Source organism: Numida meleagris, chromosome 4, assembly GCF_002078875.1.
Source record: "Numida meleagris isolate 19003 breed g44 Domestic line chromosome 4, NumMel1.0, whole genome shotgun sequence".
Classification (NCBI taxonomy): domain Eukaryota; kingdom Metazoa; phylum Chordata; class Aves; order Galliformes; family Numididae; genus Numida; species Numida meleagris.
In genome coordinates, this window is record NC_034412.1 from 43,030,224 (window position 1) to 43,057,920 (window position 27,697).

Genomic DNA, 27,697 nt, shown 5'->3' on the forward strand with positions numbered 1-27,697 from the left:
GAGGGGGGCGGCGGGGCTCGGTTCGTCCCGCGCAGCCCCGCGGCCGCCCCACGCCGTTCCCCCCGCGGCGGGCGCCGAGCGCGGAGGCAACAACTTGGCGGGGACTTCGCGGGGTTTTTTATTTATTTAATTTTTTTTTTCCCTTCTTCTCTCCTCCTCCTCCTCTCTCGCCTCCTCCCTCGCCTCCTCCCCCGCCGCTCCTCCCGCTCCCTTCCCGCGGCGGGCCGGCGGCCGCAGCAGACGCCGCGCTGCCGTGAGGATGCCGCAGCTGCCGGGGGCCGGGGGCGGCGGGGGGGACCCGGAGCTCTGCGCCACCGACGAGATGATCCCCTTCAAGGACGAAGGGGACCCCCAGAAGGAGAAGATCTTCGCCGAGATCAGCCACCCCGAGGAGGAGGGCGACCTGGCCGATATCAAGTCCTCGCTGGTCAACGAGTCCGAGATCGCGCCCGGCGCCGGCGGGCACGAGGTGAGGGGCCGGGGGCAGCGGGGAGCGGGGAGGGGCAGCCGAGCCCCGCGGTGGCGGCCCAGCCCCGGCAAAGGCCCCTTCGGCCCGGCCGGACTCGGCGCGGCGCGGGTCCCGTGGGGCGGGCGACGGCCCCAGCGCTGCCCCACACCCCCGCGGGCCGTGGGCTCTTGGAGGGATTCGCATTGAAGTCGTCGGGAAGAAATTCCCAGCGCTGAAACAACTTCGGGGCGAGCCGCTTGTCGGTGTTCCTCCCTTATTTTCCGTGGTTTTTTTTTTTTGTTTTTTTTTCCTTCCCCCCCCCTAAATATGCAGTGAGGAGGGCGACCTGATTTTCCTTTTGCATTTTGGTACCCATTGGGCGTTTCGGCCGCCGGAGCTCGGCGCGTTCCCGCACACCGCACCTCGGGCTGCGCTCTGCCCGAAGGAACCAGCGGTGCTGTCTCGCGCCGTCAGTGTCCCGTCTCTCGAAGCGGACGGGCGCAGCGAGCACCCGCACAGTGACTTCTCCTCTTTTCTTTCCTCCTCTCCGGTGCCGGATTCCCCGCGGCCAGGTTTCCAGGCAGACTCCAGCGCAGGATTCCTACCATGACAAGGGCAGGGAGCACCCCGAGGAAGGTGAGAACCGCGTGTCCCGTGCGCTGCTCCCACCTTCGGGCTGCAGTCCGTGCCTAAATTCAGTGTCTGTTGGGAACGAGGGAGTGTTGTGGGCGGAGGTGGATGTGCCGCACGTTTATCTCCGGTGACCAAATGGTTGTCGAAAGAAAGATTGATAAGGAGGCCGCATGGATCCTCGCTGAAGAAATCACTGTTTTTAGGATATCGGCTTTAACACAGCGCGGCCGGCTGTGTTCGGGAGCGGTGTGATTTCCCTCCTAGCGCATGGTGCCCCTTCTGCCCCTGAGCCTCCATCCGAGCAGCCCTCTTGCTCTCTGTAACGCACCGGCGGTTTGTTCTGGTCGAGGAAATAACAAAGTTTGTGGAATATCGCTTAGGGAGCTGGGCACGTGTACAAAGAACGAGTGCTGTGAAGGACAAAGGCTGTCCTTAACGTGCAGTGGTAATGATCACGGGCTGAAGCAGGTCATCACCTCCACAGGGGTGGGACACAGCTCAGCCACGGTGCCTGCCGGGACCCTGTGGTTCCACAGAGAGCTGGGCACTGCCCTGCCTAACAGCTGCAATGTCTGTGCTTGTGGCCGTGAGGGAAGGAGATCAGCTCTGTGTAGCTCTCTTTCCCCTTGCATCCTCTGAAAAACTCACCTGCAGGCGGTCTCGCTGCCCAAACCCGTCCCTTTGCAGGACCCGGAGCCAAGTTATTTCCCCACAAAATCACCTTCCCCCCTGGGCTCCTGCTCCCCAAGGCTGTTCAGCTGCCCTGGCCCCGAGTCTGCCCTGCACCAGCCCAGCCCTCTGCTCCTGGTTAGGAGAGGAGGGGGCGATTGCCCCTTGTTCTCTCTGTCTTCTCCCTCCCCTCCTAGCAGTGATGTGGGGAAGCTGCACTGGCAGTGCTTCCTAGCCCAACATCCTGGAGGGACGTGCGACGTGGGAGAAAGCTGCTGCTTGAGAAACACCATGTCAGTGCTGGTGTTTCTGCCTACTCTGGTGGAGACTGGCAAAATAAATGAGTTGCTCCGAGGCTATGTTGTATTGACCCCTCACAGAGTGCACTGACTCCTTTAAGAATTAACTCTTCTTCAAAAAAATGTGGTTACAAATTGCTGGGACCGCTTTCTGCCAGAAATAATTGCCATAAGCAAGGGAATGTTCTCAGGCAGAACGTTTCCGTGAACGCACAGTACCTGCTTAAGTGCTCTGAGGTGCACGCGTGGGGAATAACACTGTCATTGTCTCCTCTTCCCTAGGAAAACATCCCGACGGCGGCTTGTACAGCAAGGGACCATCGTACTCTGGTTACTCGGGGTATATCATGATGCCAAATATGAACAACGACCCGTACATGCCTAATGGATCTCTGTCGCCACCCATCCCCAGAACAGTGAGTTCTCTCCCCGAAGACTTTTTCGGGGTTCCTCCGTCGGTCCCGCAGCGTGTGGCCGCGCCGTGCATTTGGGTTCTGGCAGTGTCAGTCGCGGTCCTGGTGGAAGAGCCAAACCCCGTGACGAACCGCAGCACTCGGAGCGGGGCCGGGGGGACCCCTGGTTTACACTGCGGGATAATGTGCGGTGGGGCGATGTAAATGCTGTCTTTGTAGTCGCTAGGACAGATGTGAATTTTCTGGCGTTAACTCTTTGTTTGTTGAGGAGTCTCAAGGGCTGCAGCGGGGCTGCTCAGGCTGCCTGTCAGCGAGATGAAAAGGCTCGCTCCGCTTTTTGCCGCCAGATACGGTATCGCCGGCTGCTGATTGACATTGATTCCCGCCATCGGTTGCTCCGTGCAGAAAGGCTTTGTGCATCGGGGAGCGGTGCTAGGGATCAGCTCCATCCCCGCAGCACGCGGTGTCACGCTGGGGATCGGGGCGGCCGCCCGTAGCCCCAGGACGGTTCCTCTGCTCGCAGTGCTGTAGGTGCCTTTGCGAACGGATCTTAACACACTTTTATTTTTGGATAGGAAATACCTTTACGGATGGATCTTAGTGTCTTTCTAGTTTTAGGTAGTAAATTCCACTCGGTATACATAGAGGGTGATGGGGAGACAATATTGTGATGGTGATGAAGAGGTTGTATTGTCTACCCATCAATATAACGTGTTGTAGAAATTATATTAGAGTGGAGCAGGAAACAAAAAAATTATGTATATTTTTTTCCCATCCCTGTGCCAACCCTTGGAAGGACAGGGAGTGTGCCTTCTCCTTTCTGGGCTGGTGCGATTAGTAAACCCAACTAATGGCGAGTGGGCAATGGGGAAGGGCAATATTCCCCCATGGCTCACTCCAGAGGCGGGTGCTGCATGCATGTGACTTCAGCCAAGGCGTGATCACAAACCCCACCCATTGCACGTACCCGACACTGGAGTTGTAGTGTCATGGATGTGTCTTCAGTCTCCATCTTCTGTACACCTAGGAGCTAATTTGGGGCAACCTGTCAAAGAAGAGGCTGCCACTTTCATTTTCGGGCAGTTTAGAACCAAAATGTCATTCTTCTTCGTGTGGTGCCGTGCCTCCTCCCACGTAATTCTGGTCCAGAAAAAAGTGTTAATACAAACAGCTCGCTATGGGCCTCAGGTAGCAGGGAGGACAGGGCATGAAAAGGCAGCCCAGATCCCTGCAGGTTCAAGCACCAAAAGTTTTTTGTGATCCTCTTGATGCTGTGTGGCTGCAGGCGCTGAAGAGCCTGTGTGCTGTTGGCCCCGCTCCTCTGCGTGCTTTGCTTCTGCTGATGGGTAGGGAAAGCTCCTCAAGGAGAAATAACCCACACAACAGCGTTTTACTGCCGCTGTAATATTTCTGAAGTCCTGTTAGAGGCATGCACCTTTTTGGTTTTTTTTTAAGCCGTAAAACAGTCTGTGTCTCTCAGACATGTGCAGGAGCATGCTCCGCTGGGGATATGAAGGTTTTGCATCTCAAGTGCGTCGAATTGCCGTTCCTACCCCGCTGTCGGGCTGGGTCCCATCTCGTTGCCCCCTGCGCAGCTGCTTTGCATGCTGTCCCCGTCCCACAGCTGGGGATTAGCATCCCTGTCACTCCGGCCCTTCCGAGGCATTGGATTCACTTAAGAAAATTGCATTCAGAATAACTTAATCTAGCAAGCCAACGGCTTCTATTTTGAGACTTGGATCTTGTGGATGTGTTTATTTAGCTTGGGTTTCCCACTTCAAAGGAATCTGTCCTCTCAGCAAGAAAGTGATTGAGCACTTAAATAAAAACGTATTCATTCAATCTTTGGGGCTGAACGAAAAGTACAGTAGGGAGCTAATGCGCGTGCCAGCTTTGCTGGTCGGCCAGGAATCGTCCCCACAAAGGGGAGGAAATATGGTCAGAGCCGCTCCAGAGGAGTCCATCCCTGCTGTCTGCTGTAGGGAGGAGGGACCTGAGGATCTTCGTCTGTCATCTTCAGAGGTACCCAACCACTCGTGCAGAAGTGCACGATGATGGAGCTGGGGGATCTTGTTGTTGTTTGTCTGTACTCTTTGTGTGGCTGTGAGTGTACGTGAGGTCAAGGCATGAAATCAGCAGGAGGAGTTTGGTCAGCAGGCGCTGCAGGTGTGAAGTGACAAGGCTGCGATGGGATCTTTGTCAGATGGGCAGTGGGACCGGAGAAGTGGGCATGCAGCGGTCACCAGCAGCTGACTTTGGTGCCTCCGAGATGGAGAGTAACGCACTTCAGCAAAGTGTCCTGTGGGATGTGCTTCTGGTTCATGCTCCCAGTAGCATCACCTACTTGGGAGCAGCTGTCTTTTTCGATAACAGGTCACCAAGCTGTGCCTTGAGGCTCTATTTCTGCTATTTTCTGCTTCTTTCTATATTTCAAAACTGCCTCAGAGATTTTTGTGACCACGTCGCTCCACAGTTTTAGCTTATCTTCATGCCTTGATCTTTCTTAGAATCATAGGATCGTTGAAGTTGGAAAAGACCACTAAGATAATCCAGTCCAGCCATCAACCTATCCCCACCATTCCCACTGAACCATTTCACTCAGTGTGAATTTTTTTTTATTTCAACATTCTTTTCCTCCCAAAGCCAAAACAGAACATCCTACCAGGCACCGTGAAGGATAGTGTCCAAATCTTGCATAAATCCACCATTAAAAAAAGATCGCAATTTGGAGCACAAAATTAGAGGCATCAGCATTTTTCAAAGGAACACCGCACTTGGGGAGAATTTCTTTCCCCTGGAGTCGTGCTAAAATGCAGATAAACTGCGTCTGGTGGTGCAGGTGTGTTCGGGGGGTGCACTGCTACCCTCTCGCCAGGTGCTTAGTGCCTGCAAAGTCTGGCTGTGGGATGGTCTGTCCCACATCAGGTCAGGCCATGCTTGGGCTTGGCGTGAATAGGAAGAGCAGCTTCCCTGCCCTGGGAAGGGAAGCTTTTGGTTTTGTTGCCCTGTGACACTGTAACACTGAGTTACATCAGTGCTGTTGCCAGCTGCCTGGCTCTCTGCTGCGTGCCGCTGGCATTTAACCTGACAAGTGAGTTGGAATGGAGCACGTTGGGTTTGGAGATATTGTTAGCCAAATCCCTCTCTCTCCCACACATGTTATTCGGAATCTTCAATACCCATGGAATAGGGAGAAGAGGAAGCTGTACTGGATTTAAAGAGAAAAAATGAAAGAAAAGCAAAAAAGCTTAGCTCTTAAGTATGTGATTTTGTTGTGATTTTTTCCCCCTTCTCTGTTATTTTGAGAATATTTCATAGCTAAAGGCATAGGGACCCTGTTTGAGATGTAAATCTCCATAAGGAAAACTCTGAATAGGAGAACTGCAAAAAAATGCCAGTTTGTTAGGCAGCTCCCCCACCAGTCTGACAGCGTTCTTTAGACTGGCAGCAAACTGCGTTCCTTATCAGAGTGACCTGTGGCAGATGGCGTCATACTTTGGAGTAAGGAATACGAAGGTGCTCTCGGTGAGCTGGTCAGCTTGATCTGGTTGTAGGTGCCCCTGTTCGTTGCAGGGGAGTTGGAGTTGATGACATTTAAGGGTCCCTTCCAACTTAAACGGTTCTTTGATTCTATGAAAATGCTGTCTCGTTCAGAACCTGGTTAATGAAAGGATCTCCCAAAATAGCCTGTACAGAAAGCTTTCCCTCTTACTCTGAAACTTGTAATTTTTCCTTTATTTTGCTTTGTTTCTAGGGGTGTGTGTAAATGAGAATGTTACAGACTAATTGGGCAGAATCAGAAATGTCATTGAGTCAGGAAATCTGGCTTAGACAAAGCTGGTTCGGTGACTCTTGTGTTTGGGTTTTTTAGGGGCGTGGGGTTACAGAGCAGCTTTGTGGAGCTTCTCCTCCAGCTCCAGCTGTATGACTGCAGGTAAATATGTCCTGTGTGCTGGAGTTGTGCTCAACGTCCAAAAAAACCCTGCTTTGCTAAAAGAACCTTTCTGCCTGGTGTCTTCCGGACAAAGCATTTTCCAGGGTCAGACTGGCATTCTTGCTCTGGAGGCAATGATTTCCAGCCATGAAGCCCTTAACACAGGGATTCTGTGGGCTGGCTTTGAGCTGTCCCATGTCACCTGCGCCTTGCCTCCGTGTCAGTACTGGGTGGCTTCCCACCACAGGGTTGGGCTGCTTGAGGCTGAGATGTGAGCCTAGGGGGCAATGCAAGTTGTTAGGCTGTGGCTAGGCTGAGGGTGGAGCAAAAGTATGTGCTTGTGCAATTAAGCGTGAAATAGGTAAGTTCTGTGGATAATTACCCGGTTCTGAGTTGAGCTTGAGGACATGACCCGTGGGAATGGCTGTGGGCTGGTGGCTGTGGGCAGATGACAGGGGGATGTTCCCCTAGTGCCCCCAGCCTGAAATAGAGCTACAAGCCGAGAGGACTTGTCTGCACACAGGGAGCCTGGTGAGAGGTGTTTGTTAGGGAGGTGATGCCAGAGGTGGGAGCAAAATCCACGGCTCCTGAGCATCCTTCAGGAACCCAGCTGGAAGCCAGCTCCTCTCTAAAGATATGTTTCTGTGGTGGTGTTTTTTGTCTCATTTTGCTTTCATGAAAACAAACCAGAAGACTGAGAAAGCAAAAACTGGAATATATGCAGAGTGGGGACTAAGAGAATTTCTCAACACCTCTATCTGATTAAAAGCAATGCTGATAAGAAGAATGTTCCTGGCAGTGCTGGCTTGGCTGTTTCATACACTGCCTTTCCATGAAGGACCGGAGAATCCTGATGAAGTTTTTAAGAAAAAGCAGGGAGGGACTTAAAAAATGAGTGTAAAAACTTCTTGTCAAAAAGCACATTTTGGTCTTTTTCCCTTTCACATTCCCTGCCACCCCAGCATCACCAGCATCTTCCCCCTCTTCTGTGTGTCATCTCTATTGCCATGCAGAGATGCAGGCTGCTTGCCCTCAGCATCGTGATGTGTACCCATACTTGTTTCTTAGTCCCTCTATTAGAAATCCAGCACAAATGGGACCAGATAATGAGCACGGCGCACTTCCTGCCCTGGGAAGCTGCTGTCCGTCCTGTGCTCCTCCAGCTCCTGAGCTTCTTCAGCATCCAGTAAAATAAGCAGCAATTATAGTGGAAAGTACTTTTTCATTCCCAGTAATGGCTTGATGCTGAAAGGCAGAGTTGCAGCATCACATAGACCTGACTTCTGAGGCTGTTTCAGGAACCTCTGCGATGCTATGCACGTTGCCTGCTGGGCTTCTGGGGGCTGGTGTTTGCATGCCCATGCCTGGGGCTCCCGATGGGATGGATGGACAGACCGATAGACAGAGGAGGAGTGGGCTGTCCCAGCAGCCTGGCAGCTGGCAGCTCTCGCACTCCGCTCTCCCTGCTTCCCCTCAGCACTGCTTTGTGGGCATCCTCCTGTCTTTGGAGCAGGCACCGGAGCCACAAAGGACCGATGTCTCAAGGTGTGCGGAGGGAGGAGTAAATTTGCTGGGGATGGAGGAAGAGTAGAGGGGCAGAAAAAAAAACAAAAAGCAAACACACCTTGGATTACCACAGGAAAGGCTTCTTTCTTAATGCTGTTCAAAATTAAGCTTTTGCATCCTGGTAAAGAGATGGCTTGCTACGTTTGGCACCGGTTTCAGCCTCGGTGTGTCTGCATGTGTGCTGAGGAACAGCCAAAGTATCCCCAAGACAGTACCAGCGATCCCAGAAGTGACAAGGACGTTGGCGTGGTGTCTGCAGGGAAGGAGTGCAGGTCCTGTGCTGCTGTCTGGTTGTACTGACTGCAGGGAAAAAAAGGAGCGCTAGAACGGCAGAAGGCAAACGATGCAGCTAAGAGGAAATTATTTTTATTGCTAATACGCGAGTGCTCATAACGTCTAATTCTTTACAGCTTTGAACATTTAATTCTTTACAGCTTATGCTTTATTTACACATTCTTCGCTCCTCGCCACTCCGCACGCCGTAGTGGCAGCGAGCATGTTTCAAAACTACTGTTCTCAAAAGACTCTATTCAGTGGCTTCAGAATGAATAAAAGTGTTTGTTGAAGCGGCAGCGGTGCTCTGGACAGGAGCGGCTCAGCTGTGCCGCGTCCCTGGCTCTGCCTCCCGTCCTCCCCGTCCCCTCTCCTTCCCACCAGTTCATTTTAAGGCTTCCCTGGAAATGTGTTCCCAGGACAGTGTGGGCGTGCGTTTTATCAAAGCTTGGGGCCGCCTTTCTCGCTGGAGATTTTTGCCTTTGTGCTCACCCGTGAGGGTAGGGGAGGAGCGGGGAGAGGGCAGGAGCATCCGACACCCCCAAACATAGCTCTGTGGTGATCTTTAAGGCAGCGTGATGGCCGTTGCATGGCTGGAGCAGAGGAAATCTCAGAAGGAGCTCTGCGGTGCTTTATACTTCCAGATCACTGGTTATCTTCCCAGATAACTGATGGGGATTTAATGCTCGTTCGCCACGTGTTCTGCCTGGTTTCGGCTAAGTGAACTGCTGTCAGTTTACTACAAGGAGCTGCAGAGGGAAGCAGCACCCAGGGCATCTGTAGCATTTTGCCTTGCATCAGGTGCTAGAAGTCACTAAATGCACCGTGAGTCACAATATTTTTTCCCGATTTGACTCGCTTACCCAATCATATTTTTACTTCAGCCTTTAGGCTTGAAAAAACATGTGCATAATCAGTTCATTTTGTGTGGTCTAGGCTATAAAAATGCCCCCTCTGTTCTTTCCATATGAAAAACGTGTTTTTAATTTTGGGGAACTTATATAATTTTCTGTGCTTTCTTTTGTATTTCAGATTGAAAACAAATGCTGCCTTCCCCTAACTTTGCATGTTCCAATTACGGAGTTGTGAAAATAAGTCATCCCTCAGCTTTTGTTACTTTAAAACAGCTATCGGTGATGTCAGAGTCAATACTAAAAGCATTAAGAATGCTGGCAGAATGTAATGCAGCTGCAATCCAACATGATGTTGGAAATGGGGTTGAGAGCATAAAGGCTTTCCATATTCCCAGGGCGCACAACTGCTCGCGGCCTTGGCTTTGATCTCTTCAAAGGCTGCTGCCTCCTCCTCGATGGAGAGACTTGGCTGCCACTCGCTCGCATTGAAAAAAGGCAGAGGTCTCTATTCAGGCAGAAATCAATCACTGTGCAGGAACAATTATGTGTAATTCAACCATCATGAAAACAGGACGAGATTATGGGTTTGTTACCTGAGTGACTGCGTGGAGATGGGGAGCAGCGGACACCGGCGTCCCGCTGGCACGCCGCATCTCGGTGACAATTAGGGACGTGCGAGCGGTGCGGCGGGCGGGGGCGGCGGGATGACAAATGCTGGTCACGCCGTCCAGCAGAGCAGAAAATGAGGTTACAATTGGGAGATAATGTTTGCATATGTAACCATATTTCAGCAAGCTGGGCAACTTCAGGGAGCGGAGGAGATGGGCTATCGTAAACAACGCCGCTGCGCGCAGCGAGCTTTCCGCGACCTCGGCGTGAGAAACCCAGGCACCACGTCCTAATGAGCTGCCTGCTGGATGCAGCCTGAGGGCAAGAATTTCCTAAAAAAAGCCAGCTCCAGCCCCGAGGGCAAAGGGAGCGCATGGGAGCGGGTTACTGCGGGTGCGCCGTCCCCTCCCTCTGCCTTCCTTCATCGGAGGGGATTTGTTTCGCCTCGCGGCAGCGCATCCCCGAGCGGAGCGTTCTTGGATTTGCATGGCAACGTTTTGGAGGCAGTAGGCTGCCGGGGGTGTGACATGACGGTCAAAATATCTTCTGATGTATAATGGCCTCCTTTAATTAGGAACTTGGTGCTTTTTTGCCCCGAGTAGTGAGCAGTGGCGCACTGTCTTTAAAAAGGGAAAGAGCCAGCGTGCATAGTATCAGCCACGAGAATATTTATTTCAAGTGTTACTGCCTATAAAGTCTTAAAATAGTTTTCCTCCCAAAAAGGCAAAATAAAACACAGATGACTGATTATAGGACGGTATCCCTGCTCGGCTTGGTACATAGGACACGCTTCACCTTTTATACTGCTCATGCCTAGACATCAGAGGCGCAAGAAGCTGCTTTGAGTTACAGATCTTCAAACAATAAGTCAAAACAAAAAATCAATCCCTCCAGTCCCTGGGTGCAGTTAGCTAAAGATAAAAGAGAAAAATAAAGTTATGCTAAAGCAGATAGAGGAAAGGAACAGATATGCCAAGGAAACACAGAGGACAAGTGCAGAGCTGAAGCGGGCCCAGTGTGAGCCAACATCAATGAATTTTTATCTTATCAAAAAGTTTTAGGGTTGCCAGTTCATTTCAGACTGGATCACTCTGCTCCAGGGCTGCCTGGAGCCTTGCCTTCAACATGAGCTGCTCTCCCCAGCCTCACACACCTCCTGCATGTCCCTAAATACCGAGGCGGGGGGGCTAGGCTGTGCCTCTCCCTCCCTGCGAAACCGCTGCGGACTGCAACAGCGAACTGAGGACTCTGAAAATCCCTACAGAGATGAACTGAGATTTCTGATTAAATGTTTGGTGAAAGATGCGGAATCTCAAATAAAAGCAGTAAAGACACTTTCTTATGATGATACGTCCCCCCACCCTTCTGCCTCCCCATGCATTTAAATGGTAAAGGGATGTTTTTAACTTAAAAAAAAAAGAGCAGTCATGTATCTTTTTTGACAGTTGGCCAATTCATGATGTTTTTGATGCCAGCTGTCTTGACTGAGTCGAGCACTTTGCCTAAGCCTTTGCCTACAAGGAGGAGAGCATCGCACCCCATGGCCCTGGTATGTGTCTGGATAGCTCCAAGAGTACAGAACCAGCTGGGCACGCTGATTGGTACTGGTGGGAAGTCTGGTTGATGTCAAACATGGGATGGCTGAGCGGACAGGGACATACCATGGCCCAAAGCAAAGGGCAGGGAACCAGCAGATATGCTGAGGTGGAGGCACCAATGCTGGGTGCTGCTGTTGCTGTGGATTTGAGGGGATTTCAGAGAGCTGCTTGCTAACCTGCTGCTGGCTCTTCTCACTTTAGGCTGCTCTGAGAGAAACGTATGTCACGCTTTTCTGTGTAAACAATGACATCAGGTGCTATAATGATGTTTATGGGATTGCAAACTGAACAGGAAGAGAGTTAATGAGTATAGATGTTACTGTGAGATATGGTGTGAGAGATGAGGCCCGCAATGTGAAAAACCGACACCTTCCATCTGATTTCCGTAAGCTGGAAGTTGCCCCACACAGCAGAAATGCTCAGCCAGTTAAAAAAAAAGAAACAACAACACGTAAAGATCTGCAGCTTGATATCTAATCCCATTCATCCCTGGGTCGACGGCACCTTAAAAAGAACTGATTTGATTTTTTCAGTAGCTGTCCCCCAGGTTGCCAGCAGCAGGGGCTGAGCTGGGGCTGGAGCTGCCCCGCTGATGCCAGTTTCAGTTTCTTCTGGTCCCACTTGGGCAGAACATCATGTGTGCTGCAAAGGTGCGAATGGGTCTGAGGCTTGGCAATGGAAATGCCAGCTGTGGGACACCCTGCTTGCTGCCGGGGGAAGAAGCTGTGGTGGGGAGAGCTGATGCCTAGGCAGGGAGCAGGAGGTCATGACAAAATGAGAAATCCTGTACAAAGGAGACATGTGGTGCTTTCTGATCTTGTTTCCTTCCTGAAGGATGCTAAGCACAAGTTTCGAAACGTGCTGGTTTGAAGCAGGATGAACCGGGAGGCTTTCAGCCAAGCGCAGGGCTCAAACAGCCAAACCTGAAGCGGAAGGTGCCTTAGCCAACCCTGCAGAGTACTTTGCTTGTTTTTGTTTGATGCATGCACTGCATGGACACAAAGAAGCAAGCTGAGCTGTGGCCCCCTCCCGCCCAGGGAACAAGGCCCTGCCTGGCCTCCGTGGCGAGCACCAGCCACCTGCCTTCCGTGTTTCAAACCTGGAGATGGAGTGTCACAGAGGAACGTGCTGGCCGGCCTTGTGCCTCTCAGCATGCGGCTTTTCTCCCTTTGTCTTTCCCAGCCTGGCCATGCCAAGCATCCCAACAACAACAGCGCAGTAATGCTCCACATTTAGGGCAGCACCTCACGCTTGCATTTCAACAACGCAAAGGCAACCCTGATGTGCCAAAGGACACTGTGGATGCCCCATGGTATGCATCCCTCTCTGGAGAAGACGGTCAGACCAGGACCCCTGGGGCGGGCAGCTGGGCGGGCGGTGGCTGCTGGTGGGCATGTTTGTGACTTGGCTTCATCAGAGCAGGCAGAGCCCCGAGGGATGCGTTGGCTCACAGACCTGTCCCAGTGCAACCCAGCCTGCAATAGGAGGCAGATGTTTGCAGAGCATGTGTTATGGAAATCAGACCAGTCAAAACTTGACTGGCCTGCAGTAATGCGCCTCTCCTCACAACAGTGGCAGCTGAGTTTTCTTTGGCTGGAGGTAGGAGAGAACTGCTGTGCTCAGGGCAGCAGCCTGCCTAGGGCAGCCGGGGCTCGCCCTGCCGTTCCTAGCCCTTGGCATACCCAGGCCGCCCTATTGTGGTGGGCTCCCCGTTCTCTTGTCCCCAGCCCCATGGGAGCAGTGGGCATAGCGATGATGGCAGGGTTGTGCAGCTGCCAATTTGCATGTCTCCCCACCATGTCCCACACAGCCCTGAGTGCACAGTCACCTGCCGCCACCCAGCAGGGGCTGCCAACCTGCACCGTGTCACCAGCAGTGGTTTTTGGGGCTGGGCATGAGGAAGGGAGGCCATCTCCAGCTCTCCCCCGGCAGCCTGAGCAGCTGGACCTGCAGAAGTATTGAATTAGCTTTGTTATGCTGCTGATCTGAAGTCATTACTGGTGTAAGCCGATGCAGTCCCATTATTGCTGATGGGATTGTGGCTCTTCATGTCACAGGTGAATTGGGCTCAATTAACCGGAGCTGTGGACTTAATTAGATGCTCTGTTCTCCAGGCTTCCTTGCAGAGGTGGGACACCCCTGTCCCACCTCACTGCCCCACTGTCCCCTGAGGAGAAATGTCTGCATGCCACCCCGGGTACAGCACAGCATCCTCACCTGAGAAGCAGGACCCATCACGAGGCCATACCCATCTGCTGGAGGGGCCCTTCCTGAGGCACCACTTGCTCGGCTAAATATAGCGCCTGCCTGGGCTCTATTTCTGGCGCCCATTTTAGGCGCCTGGAGCCCTGTGGGACCCCCGCTGCCGAGCGTGGCGGGAGGAGCAGTGGCTTCCTGAGGGCCTGTGTCCTTCCCCGCCAGGAAGGATGTGCTTGGGACAGAAAGCTTGCGTGGGGCTGCCCGGCCGGCTGCTGCCAGACAGACGGTGTGACAGCTGATGGGTGCCTCCTCCCCGGCTAACCAAGAGTTCCTTCCTCTGCCTGCTCTACAGTTTCTTTTCCATTTTGCCATGCTTGCTTTGAAAGCTCATGGGAAAGCAGCCAGCTGGAGTCCTCTGCCCACCAACGACATGGTCTGGGGGATGAGGTCAAACGTGTGGGTGAGGGCTGGTTGGGTGCAAAGCTTCCAGCAAACCCCCTCTCAAACCACTTCCCTCCGTCACCCTGGGACTCAGCAGGGTCGTTGTCGCTACCCGTCGCGTGTCAGCTTGTGAGCCGGAAAGTGCCTGCAGATAGCAAGGAAGGGACCGGCAGCTGGAGGCTCTGGCAGCGTTTGGGGATGGTGGAGGTCATGTTTTCTCACGACCTTGCCAGGGTCCTCCCTTTGAGAGGCTGGAGAGCTGTGGGCAGCTGCAGGGCTGACCTGGGGCAGGGGCTGCTTGTCACCAGCTGGGTTCCCCAGGAGGGCAGGTCCACGCTCCGTGCTGGTGCCGCATGGTTTAGTCCCATTGTCCAGGCTAGGCATTGCTTTGAGCTCTTGTTGTAGATGCTCACCCCACGGATGCTCGAAAATTACATTTTTGGAGGCTTGCTTGGGCTGATGGGGGGGACAGTGCCTCCAGGGGGTCCCCAGGGAGGGGCTGCCAGAGCCATCCTGCCTGTAATCCACTGGCCTTAATGAAGGACCCCTTGTTTCTCAGTAAGCGTGCAGGTGCGAGACTGGTGCTTAGCACCCTGGGGTCTGCGATACCAAAACAGGCCTGTCGCTGCTCAAAGGGCAGGCGCAGAGGAAGGCGCTGCTATTTTTGTTTGCAATGGTTGCTTCGCTGCTGAGATAAGCTGTGGTGGGTGGCATGCACATCAGACGCTACCCCACACTCGAAAAAGCAGAAAACAAACAGAAAACTGAGATAAGCGGTGCTTTAAGGAAGATCAAAAACTTGTCTGTGTTTTTCCTTACCTTGGGAGAACCTGTGGTCCTACCATCAGATCAAGTGCAGGTTTATGTAGGTATACACAGGGCTCTTGTGCAAAAAAAAACTGGCAAATGAACACTGTTATCGAGAGGATATGACAGGCTTGGTGCACATCATTGCATCAACGCACCAAAAAAGTGCTCTGAAAAAGTTATTTGCGTTTTGATGTAGATGTTCAAGCATTCCCACACAGCAGTGGGAGGCAGGGAGATGGCTGTGTTTCACGTGGGAAGGGCACAAAAACCGCCTCTGGTTACTTTATCTCCTTCAGTATCTTGCAGTGGTGCATTGTTGCTTTCTCATCTTGTTTTGTTTTCATTTCACTGGGGCTTCACTGGAGCAGCAGCTCCTGTTTGCACTCAGTTTATCACGTACCTCCTGATGCGCTTTCAGCCCCGTCACCCCAGATGGGTCGAAACCCAATGGCTGGATGAAAACACAACACTGCTGAGCTGTGTTTTCTTGCTGAAGGTTTACGTGCATCTCCCTTTCACTTGCATACATCGGGGCTGCTCTCTGCTGCTATTGCTGTGCAGTAAGTCACTCTCTAAACTTAGCTCTGATCCCAGCCGTCTTCCCCTGGAGATGCACACTGCTTCTTTTCTCTGCAGTTGCCAACAGGCAGGTTGCATTTATCCCACATATCCGACATCCTCCGGTGGTGCTTGGTGGCATCCCTGCTTCCCTGAGCGTTGCTCCGGTGTGTCCATCTTGGGGATGGCTTTGCTCCTGGAGCTGCCGCTGGGAGGGCATGCAGGCGGCTCTCCTCTCACAGTGAAATCCCATGCCAGCTGGGTAATGGGGGGAGATTAATGACTGCCTTGGAAACCAGTTATCCAGCATGCCGGCCGGAGGGCAAGCATCGTGATAGTTGCAGCAGCTGGTTTGGAGAGGAGGGAAATGAGGGGAAGATAAAATTGCACACCCAGAATGCCAGGGTAGCCTGTGTTCATGCTTTGATGTCTTCTCCCTCCACACCCTCCTGTGGGTTAAAAATGAAACTAGACTGCATTTGTAATGGGTGTGTGAATATCTGTATTTAGCTGCAGCAAGCGAGCTTTTGGGCTGGAGCCTCGTATGTGCGGTGCTGGGGAGATACAGCTGGGAGCGAGGCAGGGAGCTTTCTGTGCCCTGCTCCGGGGACACACACCCATCAGCCCATCCATTTGGGCGCTGCAGCCTAACAAATCCCAACACACGCGGATGCGAGAGGAGGCGAGGGGAGATACAGCACCCTTTTATTCCTCCATAATGGTGCTGAAGGGGGTAGATCAGGATACAGGCTCCCCCTGCCCCTCTTTGTGATCACACAATAAACAGATAACTACAGACCCACCTCAAACTCCCTAAAACCAATGTGTGCAACTGGCAAAGCAGGGCTGAGAGACCGGAAGGAGCAGCACCTCTCCTTCTGTCCAGGCACTCCTGAGTGTGCAAACAGGAGCTCCTCCAGCCTGCCGGGCACACACCAGAAGGCGGCTTGGGGGAACAGAGCTGTTCCTGCTATTGTGCAACACCACTGCATCCACTTCTGCATGGCGTGCTTTAATCGGCAGCCCTCCCTCTGGCCCCCAGGCCTCAAAATTCCACAAAACCCAATTAACAGAGATGAGAGAGCTCTAGCATGTATACATATGAAATTTCAGAAGGCTAAAGAAGAGACTCCTAATACCATAAAGCCTGCCCTAAAGTAAAATTTGCATCTGAAATCTACATAGCTAACTCCTGCAAGGAAGACAAGATCGTTGAGTGCAACACTTTCTCCCCCCCCACAGGGCTAACTTACCCACGTTTTGTTGGGTTTGACTCCAGTCACTTTGCAGAGAGGGAACACTGCAGAGCTGATGCAGCACCAACCCTGTATGCAGTACCAGCCCTGCTTACAGCACAGCTGTCCCCACAGGAGAGCAGCAGCCCTAGAGGGTCAGGAGAACTTCTCCAAGTGAGCAGCCCAATGCAGGCTGGGTACATACAGTGCTTATGCAGGCTTATGAGGGGAAGTATTTAAGAGTGAGCTAATTAGCACCCACTGATTCAGTGCATTGAGCCCAGGTGTTTCATGCTTTGCTGACCCAGTGGTACACTGGCTTGTTCAAGTTATCTATCCCAAGAAAAACAAAACAAAAAAACCTCAGCTAAAACAATCCTTTAGGTACAGGTTAGGTGTTCAGAGAGGAACTGATGAAAAAAAAATGACTTAGCCCCTTCAGATCAGTCCTCTATTTTACTGTCTTGTTTGTTTCAGACCCACAGTTTCTCCTCCTATTATCCTACCTGTGACTTAATTGCATACTAATGTTTCTGTGGCTCTGTTTATTTTGGAGTCTCCACGTGCCTACACCCTCAGTAAGAGCAGCACACCAGTGCCCTCTTCAACTGGAAGGAACCAGGCAGCAGCTGAAGCCCCTCGCCCAAATTCCTCCAGGAGCAGAGCACAGCCCCTGGCAGGGCAGGGGGATCAGGCAGCGTGCTGGCAGCACAGGTAAGCATCTCACTGCCAAAACACGAGGCCTCAAAGCTGCTTTTTTTATTACCTCCGGATTCTGCAGAGGGCTCGTTATCTCACGCCGCGAGCCAGCATGATCAAAGCCCCAGGAAAGGTCAAGCATTCCTGCAGGAGCCACACTCAACCAGCACTCCCCCAGCCCACAACACCTCCCGAAATCCTTTATCTCACTAACGAGCCAGCCTACAGATTAGCCAGCCCTGGTTCAGCTTGATGGTGAGAGCACCCAACAGCTGGCCTGGGTCTTCTGAAGAGGAGAGCATTTTTTTTCTTTTATTCTTATGATTTTGTTTTGTGAGGGAAGCAGAGTTTCCTTCCTCCACCTTAAGGCAAGGGAGCTCGATGCTGAGAAAAAGACGCATCTCTGTGCCACACCGAAGGAGCTGCTGTTCTCATAGTGTTGGCTTCTAGTATATCACACAAAGTGATACAAATGGTGAACTGAAATATCCTGCCCCTGAAAAATCATCCATGGCACCTTCCAGCGAGAGGATGTTGCTCTCTCAGTGCTTGACTGGCCTGTTAGCCCACGGGAGCACAGTTGTCACCCTCTTCCTCTGCCACACTTTGAGGTGCAGGAGAGTGTAACTTGCAAGGAAAATCAAACTGTCCCTAGTAATGGGGCAGTGGTAAACTTCAGAAGTGCCTCTTGAACAAAATAACACGTAAGCCTTGCATAGTGCTGGAGGTTCACAGGTTTGAGGCGTGACTGCGGGGCAACCCTTTGCCGCAGACAGGGTGCTGTGAGCAGCCGTAGGACCATCTGGAGGGGTGATTTACAGGGGGCTCGGGCAGTCTGGCAATTCAGGCTCTCTTTTACGATGTTTAGACTTCTACCCGCGTTATAAAGTGCAGCACAGGCTTTTTATGAGGATGTAGGTGCCTGTTGCACAAAGCTCGGGCTGTAGGTTGGGTGTTGTTTTTTCTTTTAAGAGTGACTTTAAATTTTAAAGGGCAGCTCTTGAATTAAAAAAAAATCAAGTCTAGCAGCAGGCAGGAATATCCCACGCAGGATTTAAAAGGTGTCACGTGCATTGTGCATACCAACAGCGTTTTTTTTAAGCCCTCTGGCACCTTCCCAGGGGCAAGCACAGAGGCCGAAGCAAAGCTGGAGGAGATCCAGTCCTGCCATCAGTGGGAGAGACATTTTGGGTCTGGAGGACCCACGTTTGGGTTGCACGGCTGTGTTTTGGCAGCTCTCGAAGGCTGACCTAGCACCGCAGCCAACACAGGAACATTCCTTGAAGGCTGCTTGGCAGGCTCCTCACAGTGCTCCTGGGCCTGGTACCCATGGGTGAGCATCCATACCTGCTTCGTACAAAGTGTGTGAGCGTTCAAAGTGTTTGAAGCTCTGCTTCTTTGAGCTTGTGCTTCACCCCACTCGTTCTCTGCTCATGCTGAGCTGTATACTGTGATCCTTACACTTCAAGCTACACTCACAATTTTGTGTCTCCCTCGTGTTACGAACTCTCATGGGACCGATCCAGAAAATTAGCCGAGCACTTTTTGAGCGCTTCTGTTTGTACTGAGGTCATCTTTCACAATGTGGCAGAGAAATAATTTCTGTTATGACCTTCTACTGATGGTTCAAACAACCTGTCTCAGAGACATCCTGTTTCTGGAGGGCCCTTTTGCTTTAATTCCTATTAAAATTGGTTTTGCCTTCTGTGGAACAGTACTGCAGAAATTAAGTACTTGCAAATGCGTTTTACCTCCAGATATATGTTGCTGTTTGAATTTTCAATCCTAGTGAAGCTTTAGCAGACTGCTACTTTTGGCCTAATCATTTGTACGTTTTTAAGGATTTTTTTTTTTCTTAGTTTAAAAATGAATATTTTATTTTAAGCCTTTGGACCATCTTGCCCACATCCAGTGATGGATGTCTAATGAGATGACTTTTTACCTCCACTAAATGGTTATATTGTTTGCGCTGATGTATGCTAAGACTTGATGCATTAAATCTTTGGTCATTAGCAGATGCCATTAGCAGAAAAGTCCAAATCACTTAGAGCTGTGACTTAAGACTTTTCATTAAAACCTAAATTTGCATGTTATTGGATAAATCTGTTAATACGGTTTAGCTGGACTCAGAGAAGTTACTTGAGAACTTTTTTCCAGTGGGTATGCAGGGTCAGCAGTGCCTGTGAGCCTTAAAGTTTAGGAAATGACCCATCTGGTGCTTGCTTTGTACCCCGCTGTATGCTGGGTGACCCCCTGTTAATCCAACTGCGTGCAGCCTGCCCCCAGGCCCTTAACTCCATGAAATCCAGTGGCAGGGGCTCCTCACTGCTTGACAATGTATGGATGGCCCTTCCTGGACCTTTGGTGTCAGGCAGGGTTGGCCACAGCAAAAATTAGCCCATGCAGGGAGGAAGCTTGCCCAGAGCAAGGACTAGTATCCGCAAAGTAGTCAGAGTCTCCACTCCTCCATTTTCACATCCATTTCCATCTTGATTTCTTGGATTCCCTATTTTTTAAAAGGCAAAGGAAGTGGGAGTGCTTCCACGAGTGCCAGTCACGTAGGGTAGTGTGGGCAGCCCAGCTCAGTCCCTGGAGGTAAGCAAGTGCTGTCCAATCAGCCTTTCTGCTGCAAACTCAGGAGCAGTGAGGCAGCTCTTGAACACCTACAAGTGTTACTGGTGCTTCAAGAGCTATTTGAGTCCTTGTGCTTGCCTTTTTGAGGCAAGAGCATCTCTTAAAAAATCCCCACTCAAAGAGAAGTTGGCCTTTTTCAACCTGCTTTGTCTCCATTATGGCACGTGGCATTGACTAGGCCATGGTATGAACTTGATACAAACATGTATTTGGGAGTGGTCTTACTTCAAGCACTTTTCATCCACTGCGTGTGTCATACTGAAAGACATCGCCTGGTCAGTCACAGGAACGCGGGATGGGGCTTTCTGTGGGCTCACACCAGGAACCTTGACCTGCATCCTGTGGGACGCAAAGAGGCCAGTGAGGAAGAGTTGCGTCATCCTGTGACGCATGTCACGGCCCCAGCGGGAACACCAGCCCTCAAGGCTGCCCTGTGGCCACTCACTCCCACTCCAAGTTCATGTATTCATCCAACTGGTGGTGTCTCGTTTGCTTAAAAGGTTTCCAAACTAAGTTTGGGTGCCGGAGAAAGAAGAGGACAGCCTGTGTTGAGCGTTGGACCAAAGCTTGTGCAAGACCATGGTCTCAGCTCTGGTTTGTGGAAACATGGCAGTGCTTGTGTTCACCTTGGCCATCAGAGGATGGAGAGGGCTGTGAAAGGTGGAAAATGATGGGAAAAGATGCCTTTTTGGTGATCTCATTTACCAAAGGCATTTTCAGTGGAAGAGAGACACTTGCTGCTGCTGAGCATGTGATTTGCTGCTGCAGATTAATGCATGTTTGGTGTGGGTTTGTTTGCACCCATATATGTGAGGAAAAAGAGGAACCATTCAGCGTGGACAAAGTTAAAGGACCATCGTGTGGGAACGGGAGCTCAGAATGAGCACTGGCTTGTGAAGTTGTGCAGCATGGGAACCAGTGACCATCAGAAAGACCTCATTGCTGCGTTGGAGAATGAAATCAAACATCACAAAATGTTTTAACAGCAAAAGCTTTCCAAGCGAGTCTGCGGCTTTGCTGGCGATTTCATGCCCTATCAGTCGTTAGCAAGTATTTCTGAAACTAATGGGCCGTGCAACGTTAGGCATAATCTGTACACATGTGCACTGGCAGCCTGCAAATAGCAGCAGTCTTGTCCTCTCCCTGAGCAGGCTGGGAAGCGCTGCCCGGCTCCCCGCGCGGTGCTGCAGCACCTCAGGTCTCCCGACAGCCTTCCAGAGCAGGCGAGAACAAACAAATTAAGGAGTCGCGAGAGAGAAGAAAACTGAGATGGCAGGGGATTTCTAATCAAGCTATTTTAATGTTGGGTGTGCTTTAATCACTCACTTAATGGCGGTGCTTAATGAACACTTGAAATAAAGCATGTTTCTGTCAGAGATTCAACAGCCATGTTTTCAAAGCTGTCTTGAGGGAACTCAACTGTTCGTTACAACTTTTCAGCAAAAAGCAGTCAGAGTTGTGGTATATTAATTTCCAGAATGGAAAGGGATAAAAAAATAAAGTTGCCAGAAGAAGAAGAACATAGAGAAGCTGTAAGTTTTCTCATCAATGTCACAATTAACCTGAATCAGGTCACTGATTGTAGTGCATCTAGATAGATGCTTATCCCAGGTTTTATCGAATCCCATTCACTCTTTTCTTTGCAGCACTCCCCTGGCTGCCGTACTCTGGTTTTCTTTGCACTCCAGCACTTCGGGGCTTAAGCAGAGCAGCTTGCTTTTCCATCTGTGGGCATCCCTGTACACTGCTTGCATTTCCAGGCGCGATGCCTCGTACTCTAGGCACTGCAAGCTCCGGTCCAGAGAAGAGCCCAGCATCACTGGGATGCAAGGCTTCACTTTGCCACCTCACTGGGGTGAGTCCCACGACTGTCACCCTCCATGTTCCCAAAACAGGGTCAGCAACATAAACACCCTCACTGCCAAGCTGGAAGCAGGGCAAAAGGCTGACACTCTTTGTCTTCTGTAGATCAGAATATTGCTTAGCCCCTGTTTCCAAGGGGGTGATCCAGGTGGTGCTTTCAGGTGAGGTTGGAAGCAAGGCTGCAGATCCCTACCTCCATACCTGCTATCTCATTTGCTCTGCTGCAGTGTCTTGTAGTTGGAGAAGGTTTTGAAAATTAAACATAAAGTAGTCTCTTCTGTCAAGAAGGAGGCTGGCTTTACGTAAGACTATTTGCTGTAAATAAGTGGCTTGGGGATGAGGGGAATGATCCAACCCCTCTATATCAAGCTTGCTGCTCCTCTGCAGAGTTGTACACAGAAGGAGATTGTACTGCAGCTCCCAGGAAGGTGGCAGTTTGTAATTGCAGTTATTGCTGGCGTCTACGAGTAACAAATTCTGGCCTGAACACTTTACTGTTAGTCCTCTCCTTCCACCTCCAGTGCCTGTCCATGACAGCACATCTTCACACACCGGCCTGGTTTTCGCATTGCTCCCAAACCATGCTCATCTTGCTCTTGCATTTCTATTGCAGCAGCTGGTCATCAAAGGCATAAACCCAGAGTCAGTTTAGCCATTAAAAAGTTATCACTATTTTGAGACAGCAATTGAAACTGCCTTCTCTGTGTTTGATAAGTCCTTCTGTCTAAGAATGATTTCAGGGCTCTAGAAAGTAGAAATTAAGTAGACTAAAAAAGGCACAGATTTTCCTTGTTTTTTTCCAGGCCAAGGTATCCTCCAATCCACCAGTAAGCCATTGGTCCTCTTGTTTTCAGGTACTGCCATAGCAGGAGTGGAAAGGGTTGTGTTTTCTGTTGTTGGGTGTTTGCCAGAGCTATCTGCTGTTGTGTTTTCTTCTCTCGATGAAATGTTTGCTGTCAAAAACCTGAAGCCCCCCTTTTCAGGAACAAAAGGGAAGACATACATTTGGCTATGTGGATCTGCTTGTCTCCTGCCTTAAGAGTTTCTGTTGTGTTGTTTTTCTGTGTTGTTTTTGCTTTTGTTTTAATTTGGCTATTTTAGCTTGAATTGAGAAGACCATCTGCTAGTTCCTATATCCAATGCACAACTTGTTGACAGCAGAGGAGAAGTAAGGAGCTGGGGGTGTTTGGGGTCTTTTTAGAGGCAGATCAATGTTAAAAAGGAATAAAAACAATAACAAGAAAGAACAGAGCTGTTTCAGGTGTTGCTTTCAGCCTTTTGTTCCACCTTCAGGTAGGGGCTGAAGCGCTCCTTCGCTGGGACAAGCTGACGGTGGGAGTGGGGGTGAGATGAGGTGAGATGGTGGCCACCTGGGACATGGGCTACGTGCCCCACTACCAGCAGCGTGGCCGCCTGCATGGCAATGCAGGGCTGGCAGGGCTGCTCACTCCATCTCCCTCTGCACACCAGCTGGAACAAATGGTCCCTGCTCCAGTCTGCCTGCCCGGTGCTGACCCGCAGGCATTTTTGCCGTGGCTGGCTCAGGCTTTTTATAGTTTTTGCACACTTGTTGCATATAGGATACCTTACAGCTTTCAGCTGGATGTTCGGGGAGGTGGGTGGGTTTTTTTAATTCTTTTTTTTTTTTTTCCTGGTAGTCTCACGTTTCTTCAGAAGCATTTCAAAAATGAGAGAAAACCATGGTGAGGTGCCTCAATGTGTAATACAAGGTCTTTGGGTTCATACGCCAACAGGTTCTCAGCCTCCAAGACGAGAACGCCTTTTTTTTTTTTTGCTTTTTTTTGTTTCGTTTCATTTCCCAGAATTGAAGATCTTGAACAAGGCTGCACATTCTTGCTTTCCTTTCTGGGGCGTGTGAGGAGGCTTGCGCCCGGAGCTGAGTGAAGGCCTTCAGTGTTAGGCCCCTTTTGGACAGACATGTGACTTCTTCAGACTGCTCTGGACATAAGATTGCATCCTCAGCTGCTCTGTAGTGTTTCTGTAGGCTGCTTCGGGTACCACTGTGCACTGAATTATTACATTTTGGTGTGTGGTTGCTTGTGGGAGCAGGAGGAAGCCCACCGACAAAGAAAACACAGCTCGGTGGACTGCAGCAGGAGAAACCTAATAGCGCCATCTCATCCATGAGCCCAATGTAACAATGAGCCATTAAAAGCCTGTGGGGTGGTCAAGCCTGGGGAAAAAAAAACGAAACCAAGAGTGGACATCGGCAAGTGGATCTCCTGCTGGGGCTGGCTTGCAGGGCAAGTGTGAGATTGAGTCCTTGGGGCTTTTAAAAATAAGTCAGTGGGCCTTTCTGGCCCAGGCCAGAGCACTCCCGTTGTTATCATTATTTTATTTTATTTTGCAGGCTCTGGCTCTACAGACCCCAAATGCTGCTCATGGAGACGCAGCCCGTTTCTATGTTAATTTTAAGCCCGCTGACAAGCGGTTTGCTTTTCTCCTCACTTCTCACGGTTCCCTCACCCGTTGAAAGCCACAGCCATGGGCTTAGGGGATAAGGTGCCGAGAATTAGAAAATAAAACCGAATCTGCTGGATGCTGAGGAGCGAGGGGTGCCCGAATTGGCTTACTGCAAGGACAAACAGGAGACTGCTGAAAGCATGCAACCCCGATACCACGGACATGCGTGACAGTTACAGCCAATATAATACAAAATGTTAATTGCTAAAATTTGAGAAATGAATGCTGATTAGCAGCTGTGTATGTGACCTAAATACATCTGTTCCTTGATCCCTATTCATAATGTACAGTTTACTGTTGATGATAAAGTAATTGCTGAATGGTGGGCTGGCCTGCGAGTCTCGTAGCTAAAGACTGATGCCTGATCTGTAAATCAGCTGAAATTTGTTGGTGTCTGTTTTGGTTGCGTGTATACAGAGCGGGAAGATGAACAGCAGCCTGCGCCATCGCCTTTACAACTCAATTCATACATATTATTGAGAATTCATATTGCTTTTATTATTTGGTCGCAAAAACAGACCTAATGCTTGTTGGCTTTAAAACACCTACCAGTGCCGCTTTCTCTCTCCATCTTGCAAAATATAAGACAAGGCCAAAGCTTAAATTAAAATCCTCAGGTTCTTATCTCTTTCCCACAGGAAAGCAAATCTGTGTTGAAAACCGTAAAATTAAGAGGAGAGCAAGGATAGCATAATTTAGCAAAAATTCATGGCACCAGATTCTGAGCTATATGACTGGAGGGATAGGTCAGACATTAAGAAGATACTGCCTGCTAATGCAAGTTCCTTAAGGTGGTGCTCTGGAAACAAGGAAAGCAGAAAATGCGGCACTGCTTCGTATTTGCTCCTTCTTCGTCTGCTCCTACCGGCCTTAACAATAAATTGAGCTGTCCATTGAATAGCCCTCCTAGTTCTAGAAGTCCAGAGAAATCCTTGGTGTGGAGTTGGAGCATTGTCACTATGTCTATTCGTGCCAGGATTTGAATAGTGAGATTCAAAATTAATTTCATTTGGTTCCTAGATGATTTTTTTTTCTTCTGTTAATTCACAGTGCTTGACAGGCTGTCCTCGCTGAGATTTATCAGTGGTTTTCTCTGAAGGCCTATTGCTTTTTTTTTTTTCCTTTTTTATTTTGTTAAAAATCTGTTTGTGGCATAATTGTTTTAGCCAAGGGGAAGGGTGGCGGGGTGGAAACGAGGAGTGCCTCTCAGTGCTGGGATCGTCGCTGCGGTTCGTCCTGCTGTGGGAACTGCGACTTTTGTCTCATGCAGCACTACTGCAGAAGCACGGCGTTGGCATGGAGGAGCCCCGCTGTCTTGCGGGCTTGATTCATGAGCGCAGTTTGTGGGAACATCGCCTGGCAGTACCCACTTTGGGGCCCCACTGGGTGTTTTCAGCGCTTTGGTCCCTCCCTGGGTGAGGTGGCAAAGCTTCACGGCTGTCCCTGGGGTGGTCAGTGGACTTCTTCCCAAACGGCCCCTCCAGAAATGCCATTGCCAGTCCCTTTTGCCTTCAGTCATACAACACGTAAAAATGGTATTTTGGAAGCCACAACTCGCTAATGCTGTTTTTTGTTCTCTTGCAGTCCAACAAGGTGCCAGTGGTACAGCCTTCTCACGCAGTTCACCCCCTCACCCCCCTTATCACCTACAGCGATGAGCACTTTTCCCCAGGCTCCCACCCATCTCACATCCCCTCCGACGTCAGCTCCAAGCAAGGTGAGCCGGCACTGCCGAGGGGCTTTGCTTTTCGTGTTTCAGAGGGAGGGCTCCCACCATGCGTGCTTGCTTTCCGTTCTGCCGTGATGCTGGTATTTAGCTTGGCTATTTAAATCTTCGTGCTCTTCCTAATGTGATAATTCTGGCTTGTTTTACTCGTCAGAGCCTTTTAAAATCTCAATAAGCAGCAGTCAGTCCTCACCACCCCCTGTTGTGCCTGAGGCTTGCAGCGTGCAGACACAGAAACAGCAATCATCCCTTGCTGTCCTGAAAACTGGGGAAAAGCACTTCAGTTCTACTGCTATCTACACGTTTTCTTTTTTTAAATCAAAATTGCATGTTATGTTCTCATATTCTTGCTTTCTGAATTATTCTATATAATAATTGGCATAACAGTAGTCTAGCCACCATCACCCAACGAGAGGCTTTTTTAGTTCTGACTTTCCCTGGATGCCTTGTTTTTGCGTTGGCCTTGCTATGCCAATAATAGTAACATGGGCTACCTGCAGAAAATACCATAGACATGTGGCTGCGTGGTTATTTTTCTTTACTCCAGCGTGCAGATGCATGTATAATTCTTTTTTTCAGAGCAGATGAAGCAAATGGAGACCTCATGTCTTCATTTGTCTTCCTTCTTTGTGTGAGTGCCTAGGAGGAGGACACTGGTGGTCGTTCCTTGAAGCCTCATGGGTGCTGTGTGTGTTAGACTATGGGATTTGCACCCCACAGCTGCAGCTTGAGAGCGCAGGAGGTTTTGGCTTATTGAACGATGGGACATCATTTTCCTCCTCATCTCCTGCAGGCCCCACCAGTAGGCCTCATTTGTGCTTACTGGCTGTCCTCCCTTTATGCCTCGTTTCTCTCTCCCCTGCCCAGCCCATCTCTCATGCAGAGCTCTGATATTTCCAAACAGGCTCTTGATTCCTCCTCTTAGCGTCTGGCAAAGATGCCAATGGACAATGCATGCCGGAGGCTTCTGCTTTTTTTTTCCTGTGACAGTCTTCTTGATGTGTGTGGTCTTCCCATGCTCCCATCCCAGCACCACCAGCATGTCAGAGCAGCCACAGTGAAGTGGTCCATGCCATTGCTGCTGAGGGAATATTTTCCCTCAGGTCCTCTGCCAAATGTCTCCGACCATTGTTTCTGTCCTCGCCTCCCAGTGTGGGGCTGGAGCAAGATGCTGCCTCGCTGGCCCAGCCCCAATGCTGGGGGTCCCACAGTGGCTCACCCCCAGCATCGCCTCTCGCACCATGGGTACCTCGGGGTGGACACGTAGCCACTGCCTTTCTGTGGGCAGTCAGTTCGTTCTTCCTTTTTGTCTTTATTGCTTTTAAACCTCCTGAGAGTAAATCTGGCTTTGGGTAGTGCTGGCTGTGGAGCTACTTATGTTTTCCTCCTGGGCATCAGGTAGCTGATGTTTCTCCATAAGAGGCGTGAAGTTTTGTGCGTTAGGCCAGAGAGCACAGCATCCTCACCGTGGGTCAGAAACGTGCATTTTGGGGAAGGAACAGCAGCCCAGCTCTTCACACACAGCTTGGTTGGGTAGGGACAAGGTCATGTCACTGCTCCTCAGGAGCTTCAGCTGTCACCAAAGATGGGAGCTGGTCTTATTTTTCACCCTTTTCTAACTGCTCTGAAAGAGTGTTTGCTGTTAAAAATCCTGGAATACATAAAATATTCTCTCCTGTCAGCCACCAGCTGTTTTATGGTTCTGAAAAGACAACTGGCCAGAGATTTGAGCCTCAGGCTGTGGTCCTAAGC

The 27,697-nt window shown here is 50.5% G+C and overlaps 1 protein-coding gene across 4 annotated transcripts in view; it reads left to right on the forward strand.

The window, feature by feature from the left end:
- The window catches only part of LEF1 (lymphoid enhancer binding factor 1), a 53,281-nt gene continuing 25,734 nt past the window's right edge, over positions 151-27,697 (forward strand). The window contains exons 1-4 of one of the 4 annotated variants that reach the window (XM_021395909.1): positions 151-469; positions 1,021-1,084; positions 2,332-2,465; positions 25,804-25,936. In XM_021395909.1, coding sequence (XP_021251584.1) covers positions 260-469; positions 1,021-1,084; positions 2,332-2,465; positions 25,804-25,936 — 541 coding nt within the window. In that variant the 5' untranslated portion in view covers positions 151-259. The remainder of the gene's footprint in view (positions 470-1,020; positions 1,085-2,331; positions 2,466-25,803; positions 25,937-27,697) is intronic. The other 3 variants (XM_021395911.1, XM_021395908.1, XM_021395910.1) reach the window with 3 other exon arrangements.